Below are 15066 nucleotides of genomic sequence, written 5' to 3'. Positions count from 1 at the left end.
AAATTTCGCCCAACTTGAGCGTTACCAAAAAATAACAAAGTACAGCTTATATAAGTTTACATACTATATATATGTCGTATGTAACTGCACTCAACTTTCAATTTCCCCATTACACGTTGCCATGTTAAAGTTCACGGTGATTCACGACAAGCCATCCTCCGCATATATTGTGAGATGAAGCATATACAGGCGAACGCCTTTTATAATATTTATTGAATATATGATTTTTATTATTTAAAAAAAATCACTCATAATATATAATGTTAAAGTTCATTTTATTTGTCTCTCTATTTTAAAACTCGAATAAGAATAAGAAAAAAGCAAGAAGAGCTCCTTGTAGTCCCCGGAGCAAAGGAAAGGAAAGGCGGAATACCTCTCGTTTTGAGTTGATGCGATGTATGTATGTAAAATAGGTGCACATAACTGTATCAACTATCAAGTATTTTCAGACATCGTTACTCTTATGTCCTCTAAAAAGGGACCCACTCTACTCTCTTCTACAAAGTTATTTGGTTTCAATGTAATTATGGCAATATTATTTCTCATCATCTTATATATATATATATTCTGACGTGGCACTAAATAATTAGTAACTAAATAACTTTTCAAATAATTTAATGCCTGGTAACACCATCACTTTAAAATGTTAAATGGGAGACTTGCGCAGAGACTGCTTTCACGTGTAGAGAAAAAGAAAATAGCTTTGCATCGCAGTACAAGCACCACCGCTGGCATCCCCCCGATCTTGAAAACTCTTAAAGAAATAACTCAATTCTTAGCCAAATAGGTGGGATTTGGATATACTTAGGCTGATAAAACTGGCAAAGGAGCATTTTCAGTGCAGCAGTGTCAGTTTATCAACCACTAGAATCGTCGACTCCTCCATTTCTTCACATGGTTTCCTTCCTCTACCATCACATTCTTTTCACACTGTCACCGTGGACAGCTACGAATCCCTCACTTGCCAGGGTCGAAACTGCATTCCTTAGCTGAAGATTAGAAACAGACAATGTACACATCAGCACCATCACTCACAAAACGATATTATACGGGCACACATCCAGATTCTATGTCAGAGAGAGAGAGAGAGAGAGAGAGTTGTTTACTCACATCATTAAGGTGGACTTCACTACCAGAGATCTGCTTCTTCAGCTCTTCCAGCAACTACAGAACAAATTATACACATTCAGGTTTTGGTTGTGATCTATTGTGCAAAAAACAAATTATTTTCTCATAAAATTTTGCAAACCTCCAACAAGCGCATTGAGGGTCCACCAAGTTGTATCTTCTCCATTATTATGTTCCGAGTAGTTGATAATAGACTCTCCCGTCTCATTCTTTCACTTGCTGAAACTCCGGTAGTGATAAGATCCATGTCAATTGTTCCTTCAAAGAAAAATTTTGAGAATCACGTCATTAGATTTAATCTATCTGTGAGATAATATGTAATCCAGTAAAAGGGATACAAGGGCTACTGAAAAGCTACCAGTAGAGTGATCTGTTGCTGACTGCTGCATTGCAACTTCCAGAAGCCGAAATGCCTCAGTTACATCACGATGTTCAACCTGCATGCATGCTTCCTTTACATCACACTGAACCCATTATAGACAGCCAAGACAAGAAGCAACCACTAACCCATTCTGAGAAGCGAATTCGAGCCAGGGCTTCACTAAGGCGTATCAAACTCTCAATCTGCCTAGGTGTTGCCGTTATCACCTGTTGAATTTGCCCAACACAGGTACGTATTAAAAGATATAAAACAGGTTCCAAAATCAGATATCAGAAGCAATGAATTCGTGGAAATGCATGAGAGAAACTGCAATAACAAAAACTATAATCATTATGAATTTTGTAAATTCCCAAGTAAAAAAGTACTTAAAGAAAAGGCATGATATGATGGGGAAAAGGACGCAAATCACGCCCTTCAGTACCATGCTTAATCAAATGTTAATCACACAAGGCAGACTAACTTCTGGTTAGTTGTTAATATAGAATCATGAAAATTTTAAGAAAGCTAATTAATCAAACTGTTAAGCAAGCAAACAAAATTCCAGTAGGAGCAATGCATTAACTTTTACCTTCTTGCTACTTCCAGGGAAATTTCCTCTCCTCCTCATCTCAACGTACCCTCGAGTCAACTCTTCAGCAGCTTCATCAGATAACTGTGGGTGAATGTGCCTACGAGCATAGCTCACATATGCAGTTAACGTTGAAAGGTCCAAGACATCCTGAACTGCACTCTGCAAATAGAGATGGAGTTTTACAGATGAACAAGAAAATCATAAAAAAAAAAAGATCCCAGACAAGGGATATGACAAGAATTCTTCCGACCTCAGGATTCTCAAAGTGTAATGAAACAATATGCTTGGCAAGGCGCCTATCTGTTTGCTCATCAGCCTTATCAAGAATTAAGTAAATCAAATCAAACCTGAAAGGGCATTAAAAATACAGTTATCTTTCTAGCCTTAAAAATGTAGTTATCTTTCTGCCTTATCAAGAATTAAGGCACTCATGGAGGCTACAAAGTATGAAAACACAACTAATTAAACATAAATGATAATAGCAGCGATTTGTTACTCAAATCAGAGAAACATGGGCAATTTCACAATATACTTTGGGCTCTCTGGATTCCAAGTATTGGAAGCCACGTACCCATGTCATTATTCTAGTTGCATGGCATAAGTATTCTTACCTGGACAATAAGGTAGGAGGAAGGTGTATGTTGTCAATCACAGACAAGCGAGGATTATAGCGCGAACCACTTGGATTTGCACAAGCCAATACGGAAGTCCTAGCATTGAGGGAAGCAATAATTCCTGCCTTTGCTATTGAAACAGTTTGTTGTTCCATAACCTGGATAATTTTGAAGTAGAATTAAAGGTCAAACTAATGCAAGCAATGCATGAATCATTGAATATGTTCCTAATCAAAAAAGTGAAGGGTTCAATTGCATATTCTTAGGTAGAAAACGCAAATTGGTAACCATCAATGCTACTTAGCATCCAATTCTCATGGAATGCCAATTTCTATTGAAAGTAAATGAAATCAAGCTTTTAAAATAAAGGGGGAATAGAACAGCCAAAAGTTGAGAAATATATCCCAAGCGAGCTACAGTATTATCATATTCAATGTTCTCATCTCAGATAAAATTCTTGCAGGACAAAATTCACGTTTTTTTCAGAAAGAAAATACTCAGTGATGAAAGTAAGGCTCTTATAACTGAGTGGAAAAGGGCTAATATAACCACCTCATGTAACATACTCCTTGCATTCTCAGACATTTTGTCAAATTCATCAATACAGCATATGCCTCTGTCACTCAAAACTAAGGCTCCACTCTCCAGAACCTGAAGAATGAATCAAAAGTATCAGAATTGTATGGTTTCACATATTTCTACAAAATGGCTAGATAATCGCTTAAATAGGATCACACAGTTTCCCCGGTCTCAGGATCTTTGGCAACATAAGCAGTCAAGCCAACAGCAGAGCTCCCTCTTCCACTGGTGTAAATGCCACGGGGTGATAGCTTGTGTATGTACTGGAGCAGCTGGGACTTGCTGGTTCCTGGATCACCGACAAGAAGGATATTGATATCCCCACGGAAGCTAGCACCAGATGGCAAACTTAAAGCATTTCCACCAAAAAGCTGCATAAAAGTAAATTTTTATCAAAGAGATTACCAAGAGAGGGGAAAAAAGGAATATAAAATTACCCCGTCTCTCAACTAATAATTGAGCATCAGTGAGTCAAAGTATGGGATTACCTGACAAAGCAGACCTTTTTTCACGTCGTCGAGCTCCCAGATGTTTGGTGCCAACGACCTGGTTAGTCTATCATATATATCGGGTAATTTCGACAGCTCTTTCAATTGTTTCACCTGCATGAAGAAAGCAATGTCAATAAAAACAAAAACAATAGAAATGACGTCTTTTTCACTGAAAAAAGCATAAAATAACTTTTTCAATCGGAACATAAGGAAAAAGCATATAATGATATACCTTCTCTTCATCAAAAGTGATATCTTCAGTGCTTCTACCCACGGGATTCTCCGCTTCCTTGGGATCCCCCGTCAGCATTCTTGACTTGTCCGTTTTCTTTATATGGAGACAATCAATGTAAGTCTGCAATCAATAGAAAAATATTGTGACATTCAAACGGAATTGCCACTGAGAGGCATTAATTCTAAAGGAGGGAAAGGCAGCAACAGATGCCTTGAATAATGATTTCACAGTCCTCTGTGTTGGTCCAACTCTGACAGTCATAGCCCTGTAAATCCCAGTGACCTAATGCAATGAGAAGAAATCATAAATCAGATGTAAAAAAAATGGCAGGATTCTTTTAGATATTAACAATTTACACAATTGTCTCACCTCAACCCTGTCACCTGGCTTTCCAGTATCCACCAGCTTGTCATGCATCAACAAGCTCACTGTGTGAGGTGTTCCTCCATCAGGGATCTCATCAGGTGTCTCCTGAAGCCTCACAATCTGCTTATCAGCGAACCTGATATTGCAAGCACGCTGAGTTACTAATGATATTGCAGTGATTGAAACAATTTAGTGTTTAACTACCAAGTCCATGAAAAGCCGCTTGTGGAAAAAAAAACCACAGATTTATCTTTAAAAAGTTTATGACCCACTCTCCTTACAAATATTAGTTTGATTTAGATTCATTGAAAAGTGAACTTTATTCAGATTTCAGCTACCATTACATTCTTGTACCAAGATCTGGACTTCAGATTCAGTTGGGTAGAGTCACTTGAAATTAATTAATTGCAATTGTTTGGATCCTTGCCACTTTAAATTAAAGATTGGAAAAAATAAAAGACACGATTCAATGCCACCATTCAAGAAAACACGCATACAAAGTTCTAGAGGTTTGAAGAACATAACTCCAGAGAGACAGGGAATGCCAGTACAATTTGGACAAGTTGCGTTAAATACCTCCATTAATATAATTCATTTGTTAGTCCCCATAGATTTCATATATACTAGCTAATTTGCTACCACGCAAGAATGAAAAGAACTCAGTGGAGAATGCATAAGCATAGACTCGTCGAGTAGGAAAAGAAAAAGAACATCTTGTCAATGAAGAATTTCTATGATGTGGAGATATCAACAAAATATCAAATTAGGTGATCTGATCACCTCATACTATTTCATTATTATTCACTACTATTCATAAACTATTCACTATTTTTTATTACTATTTATTACTTTTTCGCTACTATTTACAAATCATCTCAAATCACCTCAATTGTTTATTGCATTTTGAGATTTAAAAATTTTGAATTGTTTATTGTATTTTGTGTGAGAATTTAAAAAAGTTGTAATGATTAGATAAGATGAAATGATTTGTATAACCAAACGATACCTTAGTCACTTACATAATAGCAACTGCAGTAAGTATTCAGTCTACAAGATAAGAAAGACAAACTTCAAGCTAGGAATTACCTGCATCGGTTGTGAACCAGTGACATGGAGTTTCTTGCTTGACACTCTTCCTTCAAGCATAGCGTAGGTTCAGTAATTTGCCCTGGTAGCACTCAAATAGTCAAGAAACTTCGAAATACTCATATAAACATCTGTGTACGACACAATCAAAACCAGCATACAGCAATTTATTTACCTCTATTTACGACAACAGGATCAGAATAGTATCCGCACACTAGACACCTAAATACCGCTTCCCTGATCTCGGGAATTATCGAGCTACACCGAATAATCATTCCCTTCAATGATACCATCCTCTCAATATCTAACGAAAACACACCCAAATCAGTCCAGATCTCCATTTCAAGTATTCAAAACAGAATATTAAAAAAAACAAACAAACAAAAACTGGATTAATCAGTATGACCGAAAGAGAAACTAACCAGACGGGTTAAGATTTCTCATTGATGTTGAGCTCTTGAGATTGAAAATCCGAGTTTGGATGTGCTTCTCGAACAAGGGGTCAATTCGGCTCACCATATTCATCAACACAATGTCGAAAATCGCAAGGACCTCGAGCGGGTACCTGACCATCTTGGTGTATAAATCAGGATCATAGGCAAACACATCATGTGCATCGACATCAAGCGAATCACCCTCGAATTCGAGAACCCTTTTGATCGCCGTCTCATACTTCCCTTCTATAAGCAGCGCATCCTCCCCTGACTGAGACGATCTCTCCCGGAAATGCTTCAAGAAACGATATATCGCCTCATTAACGTCTTCGACGCTTATATTCGTGCCCCACACGTAGGTTGGCCGCACGTCTTCAGCATCATAACCGTCTCCTCCCTCAGAGGAGGCCGGGGCGTCGTCAGTGGACGAGGGCGTGGCGGCAATTGGGGTCGCCGAGGAAGCTCTTCGCCCACGGCCAGCACCAGTTCCGTGGCGCGTGCGGTAAGATGGGGTTGGGGTTAGAGCTGGGTTCGCATCTGATGTGGTGAAACGAGGAGGCGACGGGGTGGAGAATGCCGAGGGTGTAGAGGATGGGCGCCGCCTCCGCCGCCCGGAGGCATCACCTGGGGACGACAACGTGTTGCCAATCGGGCTAGAGTAGGAGTCATCGGGAGAGGACGGTCCTGTGAACATTCGAGCAAACTTTTCATATACGCACGATTATACATACACATCTATATGCATATACATCTATAGATGAAAATATATCTATCGATACAAATTTACTTATGTAATGGGAGGGAGAGAGAGAGACTGACCGTTGTTGACGTTTGCGGCAGGGGAATCGGAAGCCATAGCTAGGGAGATGCCTCAGAGAGATGGAAGAGTTGGGATTTGGGAGTCTGGGACTGAGAGGAGCAGAAAGCGATTGGTGGGAGTGGATATGGCGGGAAGAGGTTGCAAATTTCCCGCCAGATCGTTGTGGGCTTGTCGATGGGTTTATTATTCGGTAGGAATATATGGGCTTTCTAATAGGGAGGTAAAAAATTGAGATGTTGGGCTATTACCTGTATCATAGGCCTTGATGTTTAACGCTTGTGGCCCAAGCATTGGGCTTCGATGCTTGGCCCAAGTCAGCCTAAAGGTAAGTGCTTGTTTAGTTTTGTTTTTTTGTTTTTTTCGCTCAATAATTTACAAAGGTCTTATGGATATTAAATTCACCAACGCAGTCTCCTCTTAAATATTGAATTAGAGATTATTACTCAGATTTGTGTTCCACTGATAGATTCGAGCTGCCTTTCAAAAAACTAACAAGAGCCGTACATCTAAAAAAATAAGAGCTTTCTTTATTTTCCAACTATAAATTTCTTCATACTTCAAACTACGTACCACTTATTTTATAATTTGCACCACAAATTATCAAAAAGTTGTAACGCTTTCAACACAACATAGGTCATCGAAACGATCTCAGAGACCCACCAAAGTACAAAAGTTAGGATCTTTCAAAAAATGAATTCATATTTGAAGAGTGCATAACCACATGGATAAGCTCACACTAACCCGTCAATTGGGGATCCAATTCGAAATTTTCCTTGAGAAGTATTGGGAAAGAATTGGAATGTAATAATATCTATTCATACTGATATAGAATAAAAAGACTTTTTAAGATAGAGAAATACTTAATTTAGCTATAAATAAATTTTATAAAAATAAACTTACAACGCGATTTGATATAATATATCAGATTATAAATGTACTTTTATTTTAATATAGATTCAACGTATTATATAAAGTCACAAAATTTATCTTTATAACAATTTCTTTTTTTTTAAGATAGAACCATAATCCTTTGAACTAAACACGCGGCCCCATAAAATATTAACTTCCAACTTTATCACGTTGCGTTATCAAATTATCAATTTAAGATATGGCCATCAGTAGGGCTGTACAGGAATCGTTAGACCGACCATCTCTAATGCGAACCGGCTAAAACCGGTGATAAACAGGTCAACGAGCAAGAAGATATGAGGAAAAATCAATGTCAACGATTCGGCACCGGTTTAAAAACCCATGGAAAACCATTGAACTGGCCGATCATTTCTCTTTTCTGAATATATGTATATAGAATGGCGTCATTTTACTTAAATGAGTGAAACGAAGTCGTTTTTCCAAGTAGAAGTTATTAAAAATAAAAAAACATATAGAACGACGCCGTTTGTCTTTAAACCAAACGGTGCCATTTTGAATTAGGTTTCATTAACACCCCCTATTATTCTTCTTCCTCATGTCTTTTTCTTCCTCTGCAACCCTGAACCCTAAGCCTTTTACTCTCACTTGACAATAAACGCGACATCCTTCCTCTGTCACAGAGACGCCTACGATAGATCGAAGAACCAAACCGCACCACATCGAGACTCATAATATAGGTTTTCTCTCTCCAATCGAGCAGTTTCTAGAATCTACCGGTGCTGAGCTCTCATGGCAGACGTCATTGAGACCTCGGTTTGGTGCCGAAACCATTGGTGTACACCCCTATAATATTGATGGTCGATTTTTTTTTTTTTTATATATAAATTATAGTCGAAAGAGTTGGAGGTTGATGATAACGTACGATACTGGCGATAGGCCGGGGATGCTCATTACTGATTAGTTGAGCTAGCTACATAAAAACATACATTTGTGTTTCAACGGCCAATGTCGTACGTGTGCCTACCGTTCTGCTAAATCAAACCTTGGAAACACATTAATTTAACTTTAGCAATGATAAATATATGATCTTCGTATAATCATATATGATTCCTGCTTAATTAAATTAATCCTGATCTCAATCTAGTTAGTACTCTTTTTTTTTTTCTAATAAAGCATATTATATATATATATATATATATAACAGTTACACGATACAAAAGATAATAGGACGGAAGGTCCCAACATTCATCACAAACTAGCTGGTACAACATAGGAAAAAAAAAAAAAAAAAGGATCTGGGACCAAGGACTTGACCCCCACCTATTTCCCACAAAAGGAAGTCGTCTGAAGCAAGTTTGATACAGTCCGATAAACGGACTATAATACATGGATCTATGCTGCATGTTGTTGGTCTAGATTGATTGAATAGGACTTTCACTACCTTTTACCCACTATCTTTGGTTAGCATGGGCAATAATATAGGAAGATAGCAAGTTGGAGAAGCGTCGAATCGCCACCAAGAGACCGCCAGGAACTGTGATGGCGCGTAGGGACCAATTGTCACACTATGAGACTAGACTTTGGTTGGATCCAAGATATTTGAGGCCACTGAGCCCAAAAATGCCACACATGTTGACGGCAGACTCGTCGCGGTGTGGTAGCGCGTGAGTTTCACGTGCGGCCCAAGCCACGCGTAAGGACCACGCACCACTCTTTTCGACGTTTTTCTTCTGCCATACGAAGGATCAGCGGTTGGTGAGTCTGGTGGTATGGCGCGTGGGGGTCTTGGGTGGCCAGAAAGCAATAGATCAGCACTTGTCTGTGCTATGGTCGGAAAATTTAGAAAAAACCAAAAAGAACACAGTAAAACATTATCTAGACTATACAAACGGGAAGAAGGTGGGTGGAGCCGAAGCTCCAGCCACCCTCTCGACAAAGAAGGTAAGATTTTTTTTACCTCTCTGCAGAGCGTTTTCACTGAAAAGAGAAACGAGTATTTTCAATCCAGTTAGTACTCATTTTGAAAGAAAAAGGGAAACAATATATTAAAGAAAAAACCTACTCATCATCCCATGATGTGGCATTAGATAATAGATTCATAAGTAAAATATAATAAATAATATTCAATCATCTAATGTCATATCATAGAATGATAAAAAGATGATGAGAATTAAAATGATGAATAGCATTATTTTATATTAAAACATGACATGAAGACATGAGTACGTACGTACTCTGATCGATGGATAAATCATGATCGATCATGCGCGACATGATGATGAGCATTGAATATTGGATAATCATCTGAAAGAGAATTCAGAATTACGACAAGACAGAGGTTAATAAATAAATACACACTTCCTCATGATCTTTACACCACATGAAATACAAGCAATATTATAGCTTAATTTACATGATGATTTTCTTTACGAAACGAGAAGCATGCATGCGGCATGAATGATCATTGGCCTTTGTTTACCTTTATTCATGCAGCTGATGGACAGTGGTTTACAAATTATATACTATATATATATATATATATATATAGAGAGAGAGAGAGAGAGAGTCAAGAAGAGCTAGCGATTCAAACACGAGACGTTGATGCTAATTAATTTGTAAAAACAAATAATTTTTCGTGACCTGGAAAACTGATCTATCTTAGCAATCACAAACTTACAAGATCTCATATATATATAAATATATATATATATATATATTTATATATTCGTTGAAGTGCCAAATTAATTAAGCATCGACCTTTTTGGACCACATTAAAACTAACCAAGAACTACAAAAAGTGGTAAAGAATATTGTAATTCAATCTCTAATGTTTACTCATGTTGTATGCATTGATCGTAATGGAATTGATTTAAGATGTGGTTTTAAAGTTCAAGCAGTCGGAAGTGCATGCTAATGCATCGATCCTCCTAATTGGATCCGATGGATTAGGTTCCCACTTAATTCCCGATGTTGGTGCTGATCAATTTATATGTATATATATATATATATATATATATAGATAGATAGATAGATATCCAACAAAAAGAATTACGTGCAACTAAATATAAATGAATAAAATTAATCATTATCATGTGCTTCTTTTAGGCCAAGATTAATATTCTAAATTTCTACCATAATTATCTAATGAAATATAAAGACAGGCAAAAAGTAAAGGAAAATGTTAAATGTACTTAAGAAAAACTTACAAAAAACTTACTCTTTCGTATGTCAGTTATTGATATGATGAAAATCATGAAATTTGAATTTTAAAAGAAAACTAACAAAATGAGTCCTGTAAGTAAAACTGTGAGTACATGTAACACTACTCAAAAGAAAAAGACATCATAAACAGGCTCATGCATGTGCTAGGACATCAATTTATATGTAAATTAAATGACAACTGAAAATTAGGAACAATTAAACATAAGATTGAACAACTAATTAATCTGCAACCAAACAATATCCAAAAAGAGATCAAGGAATTGAAGGTCAGAAACGGTTTCTTTTTTGTGGGGATGGGGAGCAACTGAACATTAACATATAGGCTTTTTTTTAAATGAAAATTGAAACAAAATCCCAACAAATCTAGTAGTAGTACTGAAACTGTTGCTCTTTCTTTTCTTCCAATGGCCTTTGCCCTTTATTGGTATATAAATAATGAAAGCTCAAATCTTTCCACCTCCTTTTTATGTCAGTGTAAAATGCATCCAGCAATACTTCAATCCAAAGCTATGTTTTATGGACAAGGTTTCCTGGCATATTTTAACCTTAAACTAAACATCACTACCCACATACATGTTTTAAAGACAACCTGGTTGTCCCACCTCATAGTACGTACCTTCTTCCCATCAAGTTTGCCTGCCAACTAAATGTAATTCAAATGGAAATATTTTCTCCTATAAAGGACTATATAAGACTAATTAAAGATGGCAATTCACCTGAAAGCTCGCTTTTCTTTTTTCTTTTTTCTTTTTTTTATTAGGGAGGTCGATTGTAGATGCATCGATGCTGAACAGAACCACTACATAAGACTTTTGTACCCGGCTCTATCTCAAGTACAAAGGATGAATATATTCCAGATCAGGCCAGTGTCATTGTGGGTATCAATCTTTTCCTAGACTTAGTGTCAATGTCTCTTTGGCATAAAAGATATTTAAGCAAAGGATTCATATGTCTCTCATCGAGTACTAAATTTTATAAAATGATCACCATCTATGATCTATTCCTGCAATTCTATAAGTCTTGAAATATTCATCAGCTAGCTTGCTTGAAGGGTTAACTTCTAGTTTATAATTCTATGTACGGATCGAGCTATTCCCCACAACTTATTAAACTTGAATAAAATGGAAATATTACATTCAGCCAAGAATCTATTGTATAATAGAATAGCATAGGGAGATAAAAGACTTTTTCTTTTTCTTTTATAATCAAGGTGTGTTCATCATTGACGACAAGCAAACTCGTTTCAAGCACGAAGCAAGCTAGAAAGCATGATATATAATGCAAAGTGATCAAATTTCCATGCACTGGATTTTTTTTTTTTTTAATTTGTAGATCTAACTTCCCATCAACATTCTATATATACGTGCTACTTGGTTATGATAGATTTTGATTTTGGTGACAAACAGGAAAGAAAATAGAAAAAAAATGTGATAAAATTAGTTGACAGATCATGAGCTAGAAGTACTGTCTCAATATCATGCATTTTATCTAATTGATTGCTGAAACAAATAAGAATAGCAGTGTAATCTGCATCTCTTCACCTCCATGCATTATGTTCACGCAGTAATTGTTTTTGTGTCAGTTTGCTCTATCGAAAATTTTGGATTTTGGGTAAAGAAACAGGTAAATGGGAAAAGATTGCATCAAAGTTCATAAACAACAACAGCTGGCTAAGCACGAATTCACCAAACTTACAAGAGAGTACAAGGCAGAAATATTAGACAATATATGGATACTGGCTATATATATATATACTAGAACTAGATCATGCATCACAATAATACAATATTCAAACTTGTTGAGAGAGGAGGGAAGATCAGTAGTGGTGGTTGACTAGGGGTTTCACTTTCATTCCCACCTACTCACTATTTGTTCTCAGCAGAAATAACTAATGGCAAAACGTAAGCTATTTTACGGAGCTCTCAGTCTTCTCATTCTTTCCCAAAAAGAAAATGGAGTCTAAGATTTTGGGCGCTGAAGAAATTGCGTACCCGGCATGAAAGTAGTAGTAAAGGGAAAGGGAAATATAGGAGGATGTAATGTCTCCGTGTAAGCTGGATTGGTAGTGATATTGGCTAGATCAGCAGCATTGAGAAGCTTAGGCGGTTGAGGTGCAAGAGAGGAGCCTTCGCCGGCAGTGCAATTGCTTTCATGATCAGGGCCTTGATCGTAGAGAATACCCTTAAATAAATGCCCTCCAATGCTCACGGCTGTCTGGTATGCGTACTGATCTTCAGCTGCATCGTTCACTGAGCCCAGCCGGACGCAAAAGAATGCCGCCCGGAGGTGCACTTCAGCTGGGAAATTTGCCTCTTCGGACCCTGGATAAAAGCACCCACCAAAATAAGAAGTGTAAAAGCAAAATTACAACACCAAAGTTGTGACAGAAAATGAAAGACAGGAAGAAACAAATAATGAACCAAAAATAAGATGACGATAACGATGAATATAAGGCCGTACTCTCGCATCGTCGATAAATGTGCTTATGTCAGTCTAACAGTAGAGTAGATGCAAAAAAAACTGTTATCACATTCATTAAAAAAAAAACGATTAGCTCTATCTCTTTATCACAGTCTCTCTCTCTCAAAAATATAAAAATTGATATGGATCTGTGTATTGCGTCAAAAACAGTACCGGAAGATGTGATTTGACTTTGCCTTTTAGGGTTATGTCCTCGAACTCGAAGGTGTTGCGGAAGAACAGCTGCCGCAAGCTGTTGCTGCCTCTGGCGCCTTCTATACAAAGGGATCCAGGTGCTCCTAACGTGTGTTTGGCACTGAAACCCTTTGTTTCTACAGCAAGTCCTGCACCTCAAGTACACACACTCCTTCTTGGCTTGGTTCCCACAATCTTGGCACCTTGAACTAGTAAATGATCCCCCTATTCCTCCTTGCATCAACATCCTTTTTTAACTACGTCCAGCTAGCCTTTTCATTCCTCCTATCCTCCGGCCTCTTCCTTTCTCTGAAAGAAAAGTAGGGCAGCTCTCTAAATTAGGGGTCTTTTTAGTTGGGCGTGTCCTTGACTACTCCTTGTTGATGATAGGGTTATTACTGTTGTTGCTGGTGGTCGTGGTGGTGGTTGGAGTGACGGCGGCGATGGGTGTGTTCTTTTTTTTCTTTCATTTTTTGTCGTATTCGCGAGTCATTTCATCAGCTACTTGAGCTCATGCGCGCGCCAGCTTTTGCAGACACTTGGAATTTCTCGTTCAAAAGCATTCAAAAGCCATTCAAGATCGAGTAGTTAAAAAAAGAATTACACCCTTGCAAAGTTAACGCCGCCATACCAGTTCTAGTATCAAGAAAGAAAAATCTCACTCCCTCATAGCTAGCCTTATTAATTCAAAGATCAAAACCGATGATTTAATCAAAGATCAAAACTTGGAGATCTGTCCAATAGATTGTGGGGGCATGGCATGTGTTTTTGTTTGTTGGGGTGCAGGAAAGTTATACCCTATACCTATATATGTTATCTCACCACTTCTGTTTGGTGCTTAAGTGATGTCAATTCATCCAAACAGTTACTTTTTTTTCTTTTTCTTGAACAGTTAAGATGAATAAAAATAAAAATAAAAATAAAAATAAAAAATAATGCCAAGTGGCACTTCGAAGTAACTCGCTCCGGGAGCACGCCAGTACGGTGCTAAATGGCGAGAAAGATTCTACTACTATCATTTTTTCTTTTTTTCATTATGTTATCATCTTATGACGTGATGTTAAATAAAAAATTTATAAATAAAATATAATAAATCATTTTTAATTATTTAATATCATATTATTAAAAAAATTAATAAGAAAAATAATAATAAATAACATTTTTTTATAATTTATAACATATTATAAAATAAACACATTTTAATAAAATGATATTACTTCTAAGAAGTTTATAAAAGCATGCTACCCGTCGCTCAGTGTTTGCCGTTGGATCTACCATTAGTTATAAATTTTTAATTTTTTTAACATTTTTAATCAGGAAAATATATACATATAATTTCACTAATAATTACTTTTTTAATCATTAACTAAAAAATTAAAACACATGAGCGGTAAGTTTGAGAAATTCTACTAATATTTTTCTCATAAAAATACTTATCTTTTTAAAAATATTGTTATGTAATATATTGTAAAAAATAATATGTGCTTATCATTTTTCCACTTAAATATAAGAGTACGTTTTGTGGGAATTTTAAAAGAAATAGAGAAGAATATTGTTTTCTAATTTTAAGAAAATCATTTTGATTTTTATTAATTACGAAAATAAAAATAAAA

At 36.7% G+C, this 15066-nt stretch overlaps 2 protein-coding genes across 2 annotated transcripts; both read right to left on the bottom strand.

The window, feature by feature from the left end:
• Nucleotides 1-583: 583 nt before the first annotated feature.
• LOC109005731 (DNA replication licensing factor MCM4) lies at nt 584-6820 on the bottom strand. Its single transcript, XM_018984777.2, has 18 exons — nt 6706-6820; nt 5875-6570; nt 5628-5756; nt 5453-5534; nt 4370-4502; nt 4211-4282; nt 3998-4120; nt 3763-3876; nt 3433-3645; nt 3248-3346; nt 2693-2853; nt 2332-2428; nt 2079-2240; nt 1636-1716; nt 1487-1565; nt 1250-1386; nt 1111-1164; nt 584-989 (listed from the first exon to the last, which is right to left on the bottom strand). Exons 1-18 carry the CDS (start codon nt 6740-6742, stop codon nt 915-917), a joined length of 2544 nt encoding a protein of 847 aa, XP_018840322.1. The 5' UTR covers nt 6743-6820; the 3' UTR covers nt 584-914.
• A 2991-nt stretch (nt 6821-9811) lies between these two features.
• Nucleotides 9812-13980, bottom strand: LOC109005738 (protein SHI RELATED SEQUENCE 3-like). Its single transcript, XM_018984784.2, has 3 exons — nt 13433-13980; nt 12790-13119; nt 9812-9880 (listed from the first exon to the last, which is right to left on the bottom strand). The coding sequence occupies exons 1-3, from the start codon at nt 13698-13700 to the stop codon at nt 9828-9830; spliced, it is 651 nt and encodes a 216-aa protein (XP_018840329.2). The 5' UTR covers nt 13701-13980; the 3' UTR covers nt 9812-9827.
• Between the last annotated feature and the right edge of the window lie 1086 nt (nt 13981-15066).

This window comes from Juglans regia, chromosome 16 (assembly GCF_001411555.2).
Source record: "Juglans regia cultivar Chandler chromosome 16, Walnut 2.0, whole genome shotgun sequence".
Taxonomy (NCBI): Eukaryota; Viridiplantae; Streptophyta; class Magnoliopsida; order Fagales; family Juglandaceae; genus Juglans; species Juglans regia.
Note: the sequence above shows the minus strand (reverse complement) of the source record. Positions and strands in the feature narration are given on the sequence as shown.